This window comes from Bos indicus, chromosome 24 (genome assembly GCF_029378745.1).
Source record: "Bos indicus isolate NIAB-ARS_2022 breed Sahiwal x Tharparkar chromosome 24, NIAB-ARS_B.indTharparkar_mat_pri_1.0, whole genome shotgun sequence".
NCBI classification, from domain to species: Eukaryota; Metazoa; Chordata; class Mammalia; order Artiodactyla; family Bovidae; genus Bos; species Bos indicus.
In genome coordinates this window covers 39,319,872-39,336,461 of record NC_091783.1, presented here as the reverse complement: position 1 = coordinate 39,336,461, position 16,590 = coordinate 39,319,872, and the positions used below count along the sequence as shown (strand labels likewise).

Sequence of the window (16,590 nt, the reverse complement as noted above, 5' to 3'; positions counted from 1 at the left end):
GGAAGGCCCTGAGTCGTCTCTTAAAAAGCATCAATAAGACCCTCTGACTGCTCCCCTTAAAATTCTCCACTGCCTTTAAAATAAAACCCAGCTTCATATGCTGGCTTAGCAAGGCCCCAAACCCCACTTACCTCACCTACTTCATGGTGGCCCTCCCCCTGCACCTTCTGAGTCCCAGCTCCCGACAACAGCTTTTTTTCCTTAACCATGGGCTTCTCATTGCAGTGGCTTCTCTGTTGTGGAGCACAGGCTCATTTCATCCTTAGGGCCTGGGCACTAGGCTTCTAGAAGGCATGGTCCCAGCCCTTGTGCCTGATATTGGAAATGTCCCCTCCTTGGAGAAGCCCTGCCTAACCACCCAGCGTCAGCAGCCACCCACCCACTTGGTGTGTGCTCTGACTCTGTGGGTGGCCCCATGGACTGCAGCCCACGAGGCTCCTCTGTTCATGGGATTCTCCAGGCAAGAATACTGGAGTGGGTTGCCACGCCCTCCTCCAGGGGAGCTTCCCAACCCAGGGACTGAACCCAAGTCTCTTGCACTGCAGGCAGGCTCTCCACCACTAGCGCCCTCTGGGAAGCCCCACCCAACTTGAGATTCACTCATCTAATACCGTCTCCCTGGGGCTGACGTCTTTCATTTCTCTGTCTCCTTCAATTAGAAGGCAGGCTCCCCTAGAGCAGAGACTTGTTTATCTTCTTCTCATGTGTCCCCGGGCCTCACATTCAGCACATGTTTGTGGAAGGGATGGATTCATGAACGAAGCAATGATGTAGCCAGTATTTCTAACCTTAGCTGATAAATGCCCAGGCAGAAACAGAGAGACTCGGCCACTATATGCAGCCGTGTCATTTCTGAATGTACAGTATCCTTGGAAATACCAATGCAATCTCTCGGACCCTTCAGGCCCCTTTCCCCACTGTCTGGAGTTCAGGAATCCAAGTTTGGGGCCGTCCTTGCTTTTAACCCAGTGGTCGTAATGCAGGTGTACTAAAGCAGAACTGAGATTGTTGTTCTGCCACTCGCTTTATAGACCTAACTTGCCAGCAGCTTAATGGTCTCGGGAACTTGGCCTCTCCTCCCATTAGTGGTGTCACTGAATTCTGTTAAAATCCTTTACCAGTGCAAGTCCCCTTTCCTCTAGAGGGGGAGCCAGCTGTTCCCCTGGTTTTATAGAAATGTATTTAGAGGACTATGGAAACTACAAAATATCCTGGTATTTCAAAGATACATTGGAGTTTTATACCCTGGCATTTCCCATCAGTTGGATTTCAAAATGTGGACACATGTTCATAAAATGGACACTTCCATAATCACTCTATTTTCTTTTTTTTAACTTTTTATTTTGTGTTGGGGTATAACCGATTAACAATGCTGTGATAGTTTCATGTGGACAGCATAGAGACTCTGCCATCCCCGCCGTCCATATACATGTTTCCATTCTCCCCCAAACTCCCCTCCCATCCAGGCTGCCACATAACATTGAGCAGAGTTCCCTGTGCCATACAGTACATCCTTGTTGGCCATACATTTTAAATTCTGTTTTCTAAACTGTATTTGTTTATCTGCTCACACATAGAGGTAAGCATCTTTGAACTTGAAAAGCTAAAAAGTTGCTGAAAAAATTATTTAGGGTTTTCAAGTGTATTCAGTAAACTAAGAGATTGTTTCAGTTTCTTAGGATTATCTGGGTAATGTCTTGCTTTGGTGAATTAAATCAAACTTGAAGAGACTCAGATAGCTGATGAAGCCTTGCACTTGTACAGTGGCCAGGAGGCTGGTTTTCCCACCAGAGTGTGAGCAGTTGCTGCTCTAGGAGCTTCCTGTTCTTGGAGATCAGTTAGTCTCGGTCCTCACTTAAAGGACAAAATTTCCTTAGACCTCATTGTTAATGGGCTTCCCTGGTGGCTCAGCAGTAAAGAATCCTCCTGCCAGTGCAGGAGATGTGGGTTCGATCCCTGAGTCGGGAAGTTCCCCTGGAGATGGAAATGGCAACCCACTCCAGTATTCTTGCCTGGGAAATCCCATGGACAGAGGAGCCTGGCAGCCTACAGTCCATGGGGTCACAGAGAGTCAGACACGACTGAGTGACTAAAGCCACCGCCACCATCATGCTGTTCATACAACAGTGTCTCAGGTTTCAGGAATCCTAGAATTTCAGCCTCTTAGAACAGAGGGAGAAGCCAGGTTCTTTGGGGTCCCAGAACCTGTGGTAGAGTTGAGGGTAGTTGCTGCGTGGCTGCCCGGCCCTCAGCGTCCTGCCTCATCCTTGCTCTTATTTATCCCCATTCCCCTTTTGTTTTCCTGAAGTAGCCTGTGATCTTTGATTGCTTCTAAATCTAGTCCTTTAACTTGAGGTTGAAGGTTAGCAATTATCTTTTTTACCCAAGGTGACTTCCCATGAGCCTGCCCCGCGGGCTGGTGGACAACTCTCAGCTCGAAGCAGATTTCTTGCACCCTGGGCACCGTGTTACTTGGCTTCTCAACGTAGCCTGTCAGACTGATCGTTCCTTGAAGCAGGGGGCTGTGGCCTTGTTTGGGGGTGTTGGTCTTGTTTTGTTTTAAAAATTCTGAGTCGTGGATTCCCAGTACTGTTATGAAATCTGTCTCCATACTGATGGGACTTGATCATCCTTTCCAGGTTTACCATGGTTGTTGTGAAAGTGGTTTTGAATTATTGTGTTGTTGCCATAAAAACTCTTTCTGTTTCTTCTACAAACTTAAAGTCTGACACCTTCACAGGCTTTGGTCTATTGGCTTATAAGACTTGAAATTAGTATGGCCCAAGAACGTCTTTGAAAAAAAAAACAGAATTGTCCTTGCCACTGGTCCCAGGCATCGTTGCCATTCATTACTGTCAAGGTTTCAGAGATACTTTACAGCATTGTTGTTCACTGGGTAAGTCATGTCCAATTTTTTGCAACCCCATATTCTGCAGCACACCTGGCTCCTCTTTCCTCCACTGTCTTCTATATTTTATAATGATTTTTTTGAATTTTTTGAATTTCACTGTTTTGTGCTTTGAGGAGTGTCTCGTCCACTGCTGCCCCATCAAGGCCTTCTTGGCCTGTCGACTTGGTCTAATTTTGAGCTGATGTTGGTCATCCCCGTGGCTGCCAGAACGGCCTCTGTGTGATGGGATGAGGACCCCTTAGCGAGGACCGGCTGGCCTCACAGGGCCTGATCTCTGCCTGGCTGGTCTCATGAGCTCGCCTCACCGGCCACGTAGCTCTCGTGGTCCAGCCACCACTAACCACGTGCCCTCACACCAGGACATGTACACAAGTTCTCACGCCCTTCTGCTTTTGCCTGACTGGTCACTTGTGCCTAGAAGTTTCTCAGGTCTATTTCTTTAATTACAGCTCAAGAGGTGACATTGACAAGTGTGAAGGGGATGGAATTGGGAGTGAGGAAAGAGAGGTCCCAATCCCCACCGTGAGCAGCTGGACAGACGGACACCTACTGACATGGGGAAGATGGAAGTAGACCAGATGGGGGGCTGGGAGGGGGTGGGGCCAATGGTTTGGATGAAGAAACGTTCAGTCTTAGGTGCCCCTGAAATAGCCAGGGAAACAGGACGGGCAGTGGAGTTGTGTCTGTGGGTCTGAAGCTCAGAGAAGTCACAGAGTAAGGAACCTGTATTTCGGATGTGCTCTTGTGCTGGGAACCAAGTGGAGGAGCTCAATTCCAAAGACCTGCAGAGCTTAGAAACAGGATGAGATGATGAATGTGAAGAGGAGGATGGAAATGAGGCAGAAGGGAGGAGGAAGATCTCGAGTGTGTCAAAAACACAGAGAATTCAGAGATGGGAAGGGACTCATGTGGATTTACTGGCTTGTAGGGAGGTCATCGGTGACCTCAGTAGGATTTAGTAGAATAATGGGGACCACCCTGAAGGGTGCTGGGGGTGGGGATGTGGTGACAGCATGGGGGTGAAGTTCTTTTAGTTTTCCTTCTGTTTAAATTAAAAAAAAATTTTATGGAATATAATTGCTTTACAGTGTTGTGTTAGTTCCTGCTATGCAGCAAAGTGAATCACCCACACGTGTGTGTGTGTGTGTGAGTGTATGTATATATACATGACTAGTCACTTCACTCGTGTCTGACTCTTTGTGACCCCATGGACCATAGCCTACCAGGCTCCTCTGTCCATGAGATTTCCAAGAATACTGGAATGGGTTGCCATTTCCTCCTGCAGGGCATCTTCCCAACCCAGGGATCGAACCCCAGTCTCTTGTGTCTCCTACATTGCAGGCGGATGCTTTACTGCTTGAGCATTTTTTTTTATTATTCTTTCCAGAACATGACTGTAAAGAAGAGTAGAGAGGTAGGGCCATCCTGGAAGGGTGAGGATGGGGTTGCAGAGGGGTAGGATGCAAGGTCAGGAGCAGTTGTTAGGTGTGTGGGGGTGTGTTTAGTGGATACTGGGTTTTTTTTTTAATGCAAATAGACTCCACTAGAGGAGTCATGGCAATGGCACCCCACTCCAGTACTCTTGCCTGGAAAATCCCACGGACAGAGGAGCCTGGAAGGCTGCAGTCCATGGGGTCGCACATGACTGAGGTTCGGACATGACTGAGCGACTTCCCTTTCCCTTTTCACTTTCATGCATTGGAGAAGTAGCAACCCACTCCAGTGTTCTTGCCTGGAGAATCCCAGGGACGGGGGAGCCTGGTGGGCTGCCGTCTCTGGGGTCACACAGAGTCGGACATGACTGAAGTGACTTAGCAGCAGCAGAAGAGTCATGGGATATCACTGTTTTTCACTTGCTTGAAGTTGGTAGTTTTAATGGATCAGTGAATAGTATTCAGGAGTCACAAATACTTAAGCTGAGTATATCAAGATCTACTAGCCTCTCTTCTGTACATTTATATTTGAAAGATCAAAGGGAGAAAAGGCTTGTTTTCTTAAAAATCATTAGTCTTACAATCCCCCAGGCAGGTAAATGGTGTGAAGGGGTTTCTTTATGAAATGTTTTGTTACTCCACAGGAATCCTGTTGTATATGTAAGGACAGAGATTTATATGAAACATTCTCTTGCAGGAAAAATCCTAGGTTTGTGTCTTTTAATAAAATGTCACTGAATTTTCTTATCTGCAAGAGATGTAGGTAAATTTGAATGCAGAAGCTACTGTGGCAGTCAGGAGATGGAGAAGTTAGAGATGCTACTTCTATAAGTGGAAAAAAATGAGGATAAACTGACTTTTTTCTTCTGTAGAGTAAAAAATTAGAGCTGAAAAGGAACGAAGCCTCAAATGAATGCCAGGGACCATTTTTTAAAGGAGAAATGAATCAGGAATTGGGAAGGATTTCATTCACACCTGCGCCATGCCTCTTTGAAAGCTAATTACCATTTCTTTTGGTAGTCATGGAGTAAATACAGCCTTGAAAAGAGGCATCATGGAATACAGTTTATGTTTCTTGAAAAGATAAAGAAGGCTTCTCTTGCCATCATCCCAGTGCATGTAGCAAAAGTCCTTATACCAGTTTTGAGGATTTAGAGTTTGTAGGATTCCAAACTTTTTTAAGCTGAAGCAGAACACAGTTAACAAGGTAAATTTAATATAGAGAAAAGGCCCAGTTTAGCCAAAGCTGAGCATAAGCGTTTTGTGTCACTTTCTGTTTGTGATCACAGGTGATGCTGTTCCTTCCAGTCACTGAATGATTGCTGATTTTAGGTCATACAAAATTAATCTATCAGAAGAGAAGGGAGCATTGGAAAATAGTCATCTTTAGTGAGTTGGCAAGGATAATGTGCAATTTTAAATGGCGGGGGTCATCCAGGAAAGCAAAGAATTGAGTATAAGAAAAAGAAAAACCAAAGCACTGTAAAAATCATGCAAATCTAATACTAAAGAATGTTTCGGCACTTGGGTTTAAGATTGGAGATGTACATTATAGAATTATTAAACTAATGACATAAAGTAAGAAGGACCATATTAAGAAGCTTTGATTTTAGTTGTTTGTTATTGAAAAAATCAGTTTATTGCTCACTTATATTGGCATGTGAATAGGGAAGGAAGACTATTTTCAAAGTTTTGAAATTGAATTTACAGGTTGAGGCCATTGATACAGTTTGCTCATAGGTACAATTTGACCTTATGCCCTTTCAGATGTTAGAATTAAATATTGATTCTAGTGAGATTCCAGAATTTTAAAACCTTACATTTTTAAAGTTTCTTACTTTCAGTTCAGTTCAGTTCAGTCGCTCAGTCGTGTCCGACCCTTTGTGACCCCATGAACTGCAGCACGCCAGGCCTCCCTGTCCATCACCAACTCCCAGAGTTCACTCAAACTCATGTCCATTGAGTCGGTCATGCCATCCAGCTATCTCATCCTCTGTCATCCCCTTCTCCTCCTGCCCCCAATCCCTCCCACAGCAAGGAAATTTTATTTTATTAAGACTAATAAAAAAACAGCAATGATTTGTATTTCTTGTATTATATATTTAGTGTTAGGGGAAATGATATGCTGAGGAAATTTTGACAAGGGCGTAGGATTTTATTTGAAGTGCGGTTCTATGATAAATGTGATATATGCCAGGTCAGGTATTAGTTATTCCTAGGCAGAGAATAATGCTAGGTTATTTCACTATTTAAATAGCTGATAGGTGGTTCCTGGGCTCTGTCCATTTTGCATTTTTATTCGGCCTTTGTGGAGCTGGCTTTTTGCCTTAGAGACAAGACATGGAATTAAAGACAAAAACCAGGTGCTGAGCGATTTCATGGCTAGAATAGTAGCAGTCAAAATTGGGATATTTCTTTACGAGTTTTACCTTTCTGTTTCATGTAGAGTGAATCCCAGGCTAATTTTATGTTTAGAAAGATTTTTATCTTAACACGTATTGAGAAGATTTCAGCCCAGATAGTGAAGAATCTGCCTGCAATGCAGGAGATCCCAGAGTCAGGAAGATCCCCTGGAGAAGGGAATGGCAATTCACTCCAGTATTTTTACCTGGACAATCCCATGGACAGAGGAGCCTGGCGGACTACAGTCCCTGGGGTTGCAAAGAATCACACTCAACTGAGCGACTAACACGCTTTCAGGTCTAGAGTGCAGTCATATGAGCTGTATATACCACAGTTACCTGTGTGGAAAAAAATACTTACGTTTAAAAAATAGTAAGGAAATCCGGAGAAGATAGTCAAAGAGGTGGCAGGGGGTTACAACATATTTATCTCTGCTTCTAAACCAAGAGTAGGGCTTGACTCATATCTGGTACTCCCTGAAGGTTGGGTGGGCAAGTTGAATTGATTATTAGAATGACTCCTCCCCTTCTAAAAGGAAGAATTCAGCTATAGTCTCTGAATTACACAATCACCACCTCTCCCTCCCCCTCCACTGTTTTTTCTGTAGACTTTACACTTTGTATTATAAGCTTAAAAATGAGAATATCATATTTACCTTCAAGATTTGCTTGAAAATCTAAAATATAAGGAGGAAAAAATTGTACTGGTTTTATGTAGATCCCTGGGTGGCCCTGAACTTGGATTGATGTTTACATTTACATGGTAACTGAGCACACGCCAGGTTGACACGTCTTTTATTCAACAGGCAGAATAGCTGGTGATGGTAAAAAGTTACCTAAAATAGAAAGCACCACATTCAGTTTATAAGATAGATTAGTATTTATAATGTTTCCCTCTTCAAAGTGTTAAGCATCTTCCAATGTGTATTGTGAGAATGGGAATTAAATGGTGGTTTTACTATGGAGTTTTATTGGGCATACAAATTCTACACCATACTAACAGGTGTATTATTTGCTTAAAGTGTGATACTAATTCTTTGCTTGATATATTTTTACCATAAAATTAGGATTCAGTTCAGTTCAGTCGCTCAGTCATGTCCGACTCTTTGCAACTCCATGAACTGCAGCACACCAAGCCTCCCTGTCCATCACCAACACCCAGAGTTCACTCAGATTTACGTCCATCGAGTCAGTGATGCCATCCAGCCATCTCATCCTCTGTCGTCCCCTTCTCCTCCTGCCCTCAATCCCTTCCAGCATCAGAGTCTTTTCCAATGAGTCAACTCTTCACATGAGGTGGCCAAAGTATTGGAGTTTCAGCTTTAGCATCAGTCCTTCCAAAGAACACCCAGGACTGATCTTTAGAATGGACTGGTTGGATCTCCTCGAAGTCCAAGGGACTCTCAAAAGTCTTCTCCAACACCACAGTTCAAAAGCACCAATTCTTTGGTGCTCAGCTTTCTTCACAGTCCAACTCTCACATCCGTACATGACCACTGGAAAAACCATAGCCTTGACTAGATGGACCTTTGTTGGCAAAGTAATGTCTCTGCTTTTGAATATGCTGTCTAGGTTGGTCATAACTTTCCTTCCAAGGAGTAAGCATCTTTTAATTTCATGGCTGCAGTCACCATCTGCAGTGATTTTGGAACCCCCAAAAATAAAGTCTGACACTGTTTCCACTGTTTCCCCATCTATTTGCCATGAAGTGATGGGACCAGATGCCATGATCTTCGTTTTCTGAATGTTGAGCTTTAAGCCCACTTTTTCACTCTCTTTCACTTTCATTAAGAGGCTTTCTAGTTCCTCTTCACTTTCTGCCATAAGGGTGGTGTAATCTGCATATCTGAGGTTATTGATATTTCTCCCAGTAATCTTGATGGCCGTTTATGCTTCTTCCAGCCCAGCGTTTCTCATGATGTACTCTGCATATAAGTTAAATAAATGGAGTGACAATATACAGCCTTGATGTACTCCTTTTCCTATTTGGAACCAGTCAGTTGTTCCATGTCCAGTTCTAACTGTTGCTTCCTGACCTGCATATAGGTTTCTCAAGAGGCAGGTCAGGTGGTCTGGTATTCCCATCTCTTTCAGAATTTTCCAGTTTATTGTGATCCACACAGTCAAAGCCTTTGGCATAGTCAATAAAGTGAAATAGATGTTTTTCTGGAACTCTCTTGCTTTTTCCATGATCCAGCGGATGTTAGCAATTTGATCTCTGGTTCCTCTGCCTTTTCTAAAACCAGCTTGAACATCTGGAAGTTCACGGTTCAAGTATTGCTGAAGCCTGGCTTGGAGAATTTTGAGCATTACTTGACTAGTGTGTGAAATGAGTGCAATTGTACAGTAGTTTGAGCATTCTTTGGCATTGCCTTTCCTTGGGATTCGAATGAAAACTGACCTTTTCCAGTCCTGTGGCCACTGCTGAGTTTTCCAAATTTGCTGGCATATTGAGTGCAGCACTTTGACAGCATCATCTTTCAGGATTTGAAATAGCTCAACTGGAATTCCATCACCTCCACTAGCTTTGTTCATAGTGATGCTTTCTAAGGCCCACTTGACTTCACATTCCAGGATGTCTGGCTCTAGGTGAGTGATCACACTATCATGATTATCTTGGTCGTGAAGATCTTTCTTGTATAGTTCTTCTGTGTATTCTTGCCACCTCTTCTTAATTAGGATTAGGAAGGGAAATTATATGATGATCTGAGATATTCATTTTTGAAATATTTACCATACACCTGAGATCAGAAATTGCTTAAAATGACATGGTGACCCGTGGTATAGAAGCTCTCTTGCTTAGAGCAAAAAACAGCTTTAACTAGGGCAGCATGTCTATTAGTAGTAGGAAAAAGGTAACAGCAGGGAATAGCTTATTTAGATGTGATCATGTTCAGTTCTCCCATTTGGCAGATGTGGAAACTGAGGCACAAAATACTAGTGTCTTGAAAAGTAAATTATAAGAACATGGCGGTTATATCTTAGAGCGTCTTTTTTAGGATGTAAGAGCAGATTATTCTGTGTCAAGATCTGTTGTGTGAGTTTCAGATGGAATATGAGACAGACTTCTTCAACACTCAAGGGAAATGAGGGGGAGCTGAGAAGAAACCTTTGAGAGTGAACTTGTGATGAGCAGGAGAGGGGATGCTGTCTGGCTTCCCTGCGGCCATGGCCAGGGCTGGCGTGGTCCAGTGTGGGACAGGCCCGGCAGTACTTAAGGAGCCGCTGTTATACTGTGGTTGCGCATTCAGAAGGGCGTAACAGTTATGGGACATCACAGAGGAAAGACGTGTATTCCAGGAAGAATGCATGGATTCAGGGCTGTGGAGGGGCAGAGCAGGGTCCCTGGGGAGGAGGAGAAGAGTGAGAAATTGTACCTGCTTCCATTATTAGATCATCCTTCCCAGAGACTAAAATGTATCTTCAGCTGATACATGTTTCTGAAATTAAACGTATCTAAGTTAGGTAATTATTAGGATGGTAGTGTCATTTCCCTGTCATCTGTGGCGAAAATCTAATAGGAGGAGAACCCGTGATGGCCCCGAATCAACTTGACTGCTAGTTAAACGTTCATTTTGCGCCGTCGACGGGCACCTTTGCCAGTGGTGAACTTGACAAGGCTGCTTGCTGGGTCTGTGTTGGGTTCTTAGCGTTTCTCCCTATTCTGGGTGCTGGTTCCCCGAGTGATAGGACTGTCCCTCTCTCTGCCTGCAGAACAATCGACCATGACCACCGAATCAGGATCAGACTCGGAATCCAAGCCGGAGCAGGAGGCCGAGCCCCAGGAGGCGGCGGGGCGCGAGGGGGCGCAGCCGGGGGCGCAGCCGGGCCCAGAGCCGGCCGCCGAGGAGCAGCCCCAGGCGCCGGAGCAGTTCGAGGAGGCGGCAGCACACAGCACGCCGGTGAGGAAGGAGGTGAGCCTGCATCGCCCCGTACCTCTGGCATTCCAACTCAGAACCATGAATGAATGTCTGCTGAGCTTTTCCAGGCTTTGCTCTGGCCTGGGTCTCCTAGCACTAGCAGGAACGTGGGGGGTCCAGGGGACGGGGGAGGATCATCTGCTTGTCCTCTTCTGTTCCCCTGGCAGATGGACACTTAAGCTGTTTTAAGACTTTCAGTGAATGACATTCCACAGCCTTGCTTAGTAACGCCTTTCTTTGATGAAAGCACTTCAGTTCACACTGAAATCTGGACTGCGGGTCCACGGTTTTATCTGAGTTTACAGGGAGGCTAGACACTGCACTGGCAGCTCTAATTATGCTCCCAGTTGTTTATTTAAGCCTCTGGTGACTCAGACAGTAAAGAATTCACCTGCAATGCAGAAGACCTGGGTTTGGTCCCTGGGTTCAGAAGATCCCCTGGAGAAGGACATGGCAACCCACTCTAGTATTCTTGCCTGGAGAATGAATCCCCATGGACAGAGGAGCCTGTTGAGCTGTAGTCCATGGGGTCGCAAAGAGTCAGACATGACTCAGCGACTAAGTATGTACACACTGGTTCAGAACTATTCTAATGTTTCCCTGGGGGCTACTCTGACCTTAAGGTTACCAGCTGTTCCTAGTAGGTGTTCAAGCTGCTCTCTTTCTCTCTGCCATGGACATATTCAACTTGGTTACCTAAATGTGTTTAAGTTGTCATGGAAATGTGATTATTCCTTTTAAAAATTTTCCTACAAAATATAAAGCATGATTTATACCTGGGCCTTGAATGAATCCATATTTAAATTTTTTTGTCTTCAAACTTCAAACCTGGGATTGGTATGTTTTAGGTTACTGACTCATGGGTTAAGGGAATCTGGGAATCTCTACGTATGGTTGACCTTTTACAGGTTGAAAGTGTCTGTGTCAAGCTAGAAATTCTAGAGAACATCAAAAGAAGAGACATGAAGTCCCCATGTCTTTTTAAAAACACAACATATAATTATAACATTAAACTGTATGTTGACAGCCTGATTATTTTATTTCTTTTCTCATAGTACTTAAGTTCTGCTTTTAAACTCTATAAAGAGTCATGTTGGAACTTCCCTAGCGGTCCAGTGGCTGACTCTGCACTTTGAAATGCAGGGGCCATGGGTTCAATTCTTGGTCAGGGAACTAAGATCTTGCATGTGGTGCGGTAGGGGGTCAAAAGGAAAAGAATAACATTTATTTTCATGCTCTGTCTGATCGACATTTTGTGAAGGGAGCTGTGGGTTATCCTTTAACTTTTTGTCAAGTAGAATCTAAGGAGCAAGTGTTGTCATCACGGTTTCCCTTCCCTTTTCTTTTTGTGTAGACATGGTGGCTGTAGGGTTTTGTTTGTTTTCAGATCTTCAGCAATTTTAAATTACTAGGCTGGATTTTTCTATCCTCTTCACTCTGAAATGAAATAAACATGAAAGTGGGAGAAGAGTTTCTATACCCAAATATAATTAGACATACATGGTTAATAAAAGGATTGACTTTCTATACTCAGACGTTGGAAACTAAAGAGAAGTGTGACTCTAAACCACTTTTCTTCTGTGGTTATCTCAGTGTTTCCAGAACTCTTTTCAAGTCCTCTGGACGTCAGCTTCCTTCTTTACAAAATGGAGAGGTCAGAAAAGAGAATTTTCTAAGAACATATCTTTCTTTGGACTTTTCAGAGTGTATTTGCAGACCAGTAGAAGAGTTGGTTGGGCCCATGGGTTGATATACATTGGTGGTGATCTAATAGATAGAAGAGGGGTAGAAAAAGTCATTGGAGAGCAGGGCACAGGGAGATTCCAAGGGGACTGACTCAAGGGAGAATGTTACTGTTCTGTAGGATCACTCCCTCTTAAAGTTCTGAGTCTAGCTTGGACTGGACTGTTAGGCTTTGAAAGCAGATTAAAGCCTTTGAACAGATTTGATATTTTTTTATACTGGCTCATTACAATGAAAGGGGGGGGGTGGGAAGCAGACTTAAAGGATTATTTTTAATTAATTTCCGTACTGCTAGCTTCGTTGAATTGAGTTAGAGCTAAATCACGTATTTTAACAGTTGTAAAATTACTGAGAAGATTAATCCTTAAAACTCTGTAGGCTTTACAGTTTATAAGATACCTGGTATGTTTATGGAGCAGTATGGGTCATGGAGTAAAGGACCTGCCAAACAGCTCGACCCAGTGAATGAAAGAAGCAGAATACATTAGATTCAATCTTAGATGATTTGTTTACTTTTAAGGCTTATACTATCCAATGCCTTTGTTTTTTCTAATTGAAGTATAGTTGGTTTACAATTTGTATTAGTTTCAGGTGAACGGCAGTGTGATACAGTTATACACACATTTTTTTTTTTTCAGATTCTTTTCCATTATAGGTTATTACAGGGTATTGAAGATAGGTTCCTGTGCTGTATGGCCCTTGTTGCTTATCTAGTTTAATATATATATAGTAGTGTATGTTAAGTTGCTCCAGTTGTGTCTGACTCTTTATGACCCTATGGGCTGTAGGCCTCCAGGCTTCTCTGTCCATGGGGATTCTCCAGGCAAGAATACTGGAGTGGGTTGCCATGCCCTGCCTCCAGGATATCTTCCTGACCCAGCGATTGAACCCGCGTCTCTTATGTCTCCTGCATTGGCAGGCAGGTTCTTTACCACTAGTGCCACCTGGGAAGCGTGTATCTGTTAATTCCAAACTCCTAATCTGTCCCCTCACCCTTTCTCTTCTGATAACTATACATCTGCTCACTATGTCTGTGAGAGCCAATGCCTTTTTAAAAAGTCAGGAGCCCGAACTTCCCTGGCAGTCCAGTGGTTAAGACTTCACCTTCCAAGGAAGGGGTTGCAGGTTTGACCCTGGGTAGGGTGCTAAGATCCCACATGCCTCAGAGCCAAAGAACCAAAACATAAAATTGAAGCAGTATTGTAGCAAATTCAATAAAGACTTTAAAAATGGTCCATATAAAAAAAAAATCTTTAAAAGACATTTGTACCCTTCTTTGCTTGGGCGAAACTTGATGGCATTCACTGAGAGCTCAGCACTTCTCGTATAAATACTTGAGTCAAACTGAAAGAAGTCCCTATGGGTACATTCAGGTGGCAGAAATTATTTAGGTGTACCTGTTAGTATTATTTTTGTGTATGTGTATCCATTCCTTATATCCTAATTCAGACATCCCTCATCCTGTAGGAAATAGAAAATCCCGTTTCTACAGTGTCCTTTGGTTGCCTGAGCAATGCAATATTTATTTCCTGTCTTGCAATGAAAACTGTCCATTGTTTGCTCTCCACAGGTCACTGACAAGGACCAGGAGTTTGCTGCCGGACCTGCCAAACAGCTCGAATATCAGCAGTTAGAAGACGATAAACTTTCTCAGAAATCATCTAGCAGCAAACTATCTCGATCTCCATTGAAGATCGTCAAAAAGCCTAAAAGCATGCAGTGCAAAGTGATACTTCTGGATGGATCAGAATATACCTGTGATGTAGAGGTAAGTGTATATTTAAAATATTTTTTTTGTCCCAGATATTGAAGAGCTGGGGTATATTGGTCTAAAGCATGCAAGATGTCTCTTTGTTTTTCCAGATCTCTGGAAAATTACTCAGACCCAGTTTCTAAATACAAAATTATTTCCAGTCTCTCTCACAGGGGATCAAATTACTGAAAATACTTGTAAAGTCCCCAAAATGTTACAATTAAGAGAAAAATGTGATCTTCTTTAAAAAAAAAAAAAAGAAGGCAAAATATCTAATACTTTCCATGGTAGGAAAAACATTTTGGAGGCCTTAAAAAATCAGGTTTTCTTTAATATCCTGGCTGTGAGCTGTCATTGAAATGAATTTTACTTTTTCTATTTGCATTACTTATGGCAGGGTTGTTAATTGGAGGAAACTTACAGATTTCTGTACACAGGAGCGGTAGGGTAATTTGAATGGTGAATGTCCTTTTCCTGCTTGGACAATGAGTAGGATCTGCAGCTCAAGTGTAAAAGGGTTTTAAAATTCACATCTGCAGCTCGAATGTAAAAGCATATGCTCCTCTGTGCTCTCTCTGTAAAGAAAACAAAAAAAAAAATTCCTTTGAGAGAAAGGGCAGATGAATGACTTTTATCAGAGATGTGTGGCCAGACCAAGTTGACAGCTGAGAGCAACGTGGGCTGTTGAGAGCCGTAGAGACACGGATGGTCGCTGAGTATCGCGAGAACACAGGCTGGGCGCGAACTCAGGCGGGAGCTAGAAGTCTGCCAGGTCCACCGCCCGCCATCCACAGCATCTTCTCCTTGCGCCGAGCTGGGGGAGATTCCCGTTTTAGATTTAATATTTTCATTTAAAGAGCTGTTCCTCTGCCTCCAGCTGCCTGCCCTTGGTCCTTCTCACATCCCTCTGCTTAAACCCCGCCCACCGCATGACTCCACTGGCCCCCTCTTCTGCCAGGGGTGCTGAGAATCTGGACCTCTGTGTGTGGTTGTTCACTTCAGTTTCTCTTTTCTCATGACACAGCCAGCACCAAGCCCACCTGATGCCCTGTGTTCTCTGCCTGTAACCCCTGCCTCGTTCCTTGTAGTCTACACAATGTGCTCACGCACCAGTGCTTTTCTTGGAACAGAAGGTTCAAATTCATTTCACATTGATATCATTTAGGGTGGGGATGGGGTTGCATTACCAAATCACTACAGGTTACAGGGACATAGAAAACAATTTTTAAAATAAACTCTTAAATCAAAAGTGATTTCATTTATCATGTTAATTTAGAGAATTTTTGTCATCCTGTAACCTGACAATTATTAGTGGGTTGTTTAGTGAAATGGGCTTGTTTGTCACCGACTGGTTGAATAGGAAAAATGGGTGGGGAGTAAAATATATGTTCTGAGGTTTGCCACACACAGATCCATTTGTTGCAGTTTGTCTGCTGCTTCTGATTTTGCCTAATTTCTTAGCCCAAAGTATTCAATTATTGATTCAGATGTTTATTCTGGAAACGAGAAGATCCAATAATATAATTTTACCTGGGCTTTACTATGAAGCTTAAAGCCCTTTTGTAACCTTTAGCAACGTTGCATTTTTCCAATGTGGATCCACCTTCTGGAAAAATTTAAGTCAAGAGAAGCTTTCTTCCTTAACTTGAGGGTGAGTCTTTCTACTGAATTATATTTATATAATGGAGTAAATAGGGTTCCCTGGCAATTCTCTAGTCAAGACTACCAGAGTTTTCTAAAGAACAGTCTGGAAGAAAGTGGATAGTGTTTTCACACAGGGAGAATTCCAGCAGAAAGCGTAGGTGCATCTGTGGAAACCAGTAGCTCTGATGGCTTCCAGTGCTTTTTCCTGTTCTAAGACTCATGGAGAGAAGAAGCACAAAACTCTGGAGAAGCAGGATTACCACTCCCGACCCCTGTCCCCAACTCGAGCAAGTGAATTAAGAATAGAATGGAGGAGACAGTAAGAGGAATATCTCCCCCCTCCCTTTATTTTTGCATTGAATAGACCTCAAACAAGGCATTTTATTTTAATGAAATCTATGTGCCTAGCTGTTTTTCCTCTCTGGCTTATTTAATGCCTTTAATGTTTCACCGTCAAAATCAACAAGGCTCAGTTTGCCACGACTGTGTCATGAGAATTTATAGTTGCCAGCAAAGGACCCCCTGCCAACACACACACACACACACCTTACCTGTACCTGATTCTCTCTTCTTTTGATGGTACAAGGTAGCTTTTCCCCTTGCCCAGTAGTGCTGCAGCAGAGGAAACCCAGCGACCCTGAAAATCAAGATACAAGAAGCCTTTGCTCTCTGAAAACAGTGACTTCATGAAGTGTACAGTTCCTGCCCCCACTGTTTTGATGGGAAGCCCTTTCCAATTGTGCTGGATTTTTCAAATTTCCCTCCAGCAGTAGCCGTAGATCAT

The 16,590-nt window shown here is 43.3% G+C and overlaps 1 protein-coding gene across 30 annotated transcripts in view; it reads left to right on the top strand.

The window, feature by feature from the left end:
• Positions 1-16,590, top strand: part of EPB41L3 (erythrocyte membrane protein band 4.1 like 3) — a 180,656-nt gene that overhangs the window by 77,054 nt on the left and 87,012 nt on the right. For all 30 annotated transcript variants that reach the window (XM_070778894.1, XM_070778893.1, XM_070778892.1 and 27 more), the window contains 2 exons: positions 10,461-10,660; positions 13,980-14,177. In XM_070778894.1, coding sequence (XP_070634995.1) covers positions 10,461-10,660; positions 13,980-14,177 — 398 coding nt within the window. Of the gene's footprint in view, positions 1-10,460; positions 10,661-13,979; positions 14,178-16,590 lie in introns of those variants that run through there.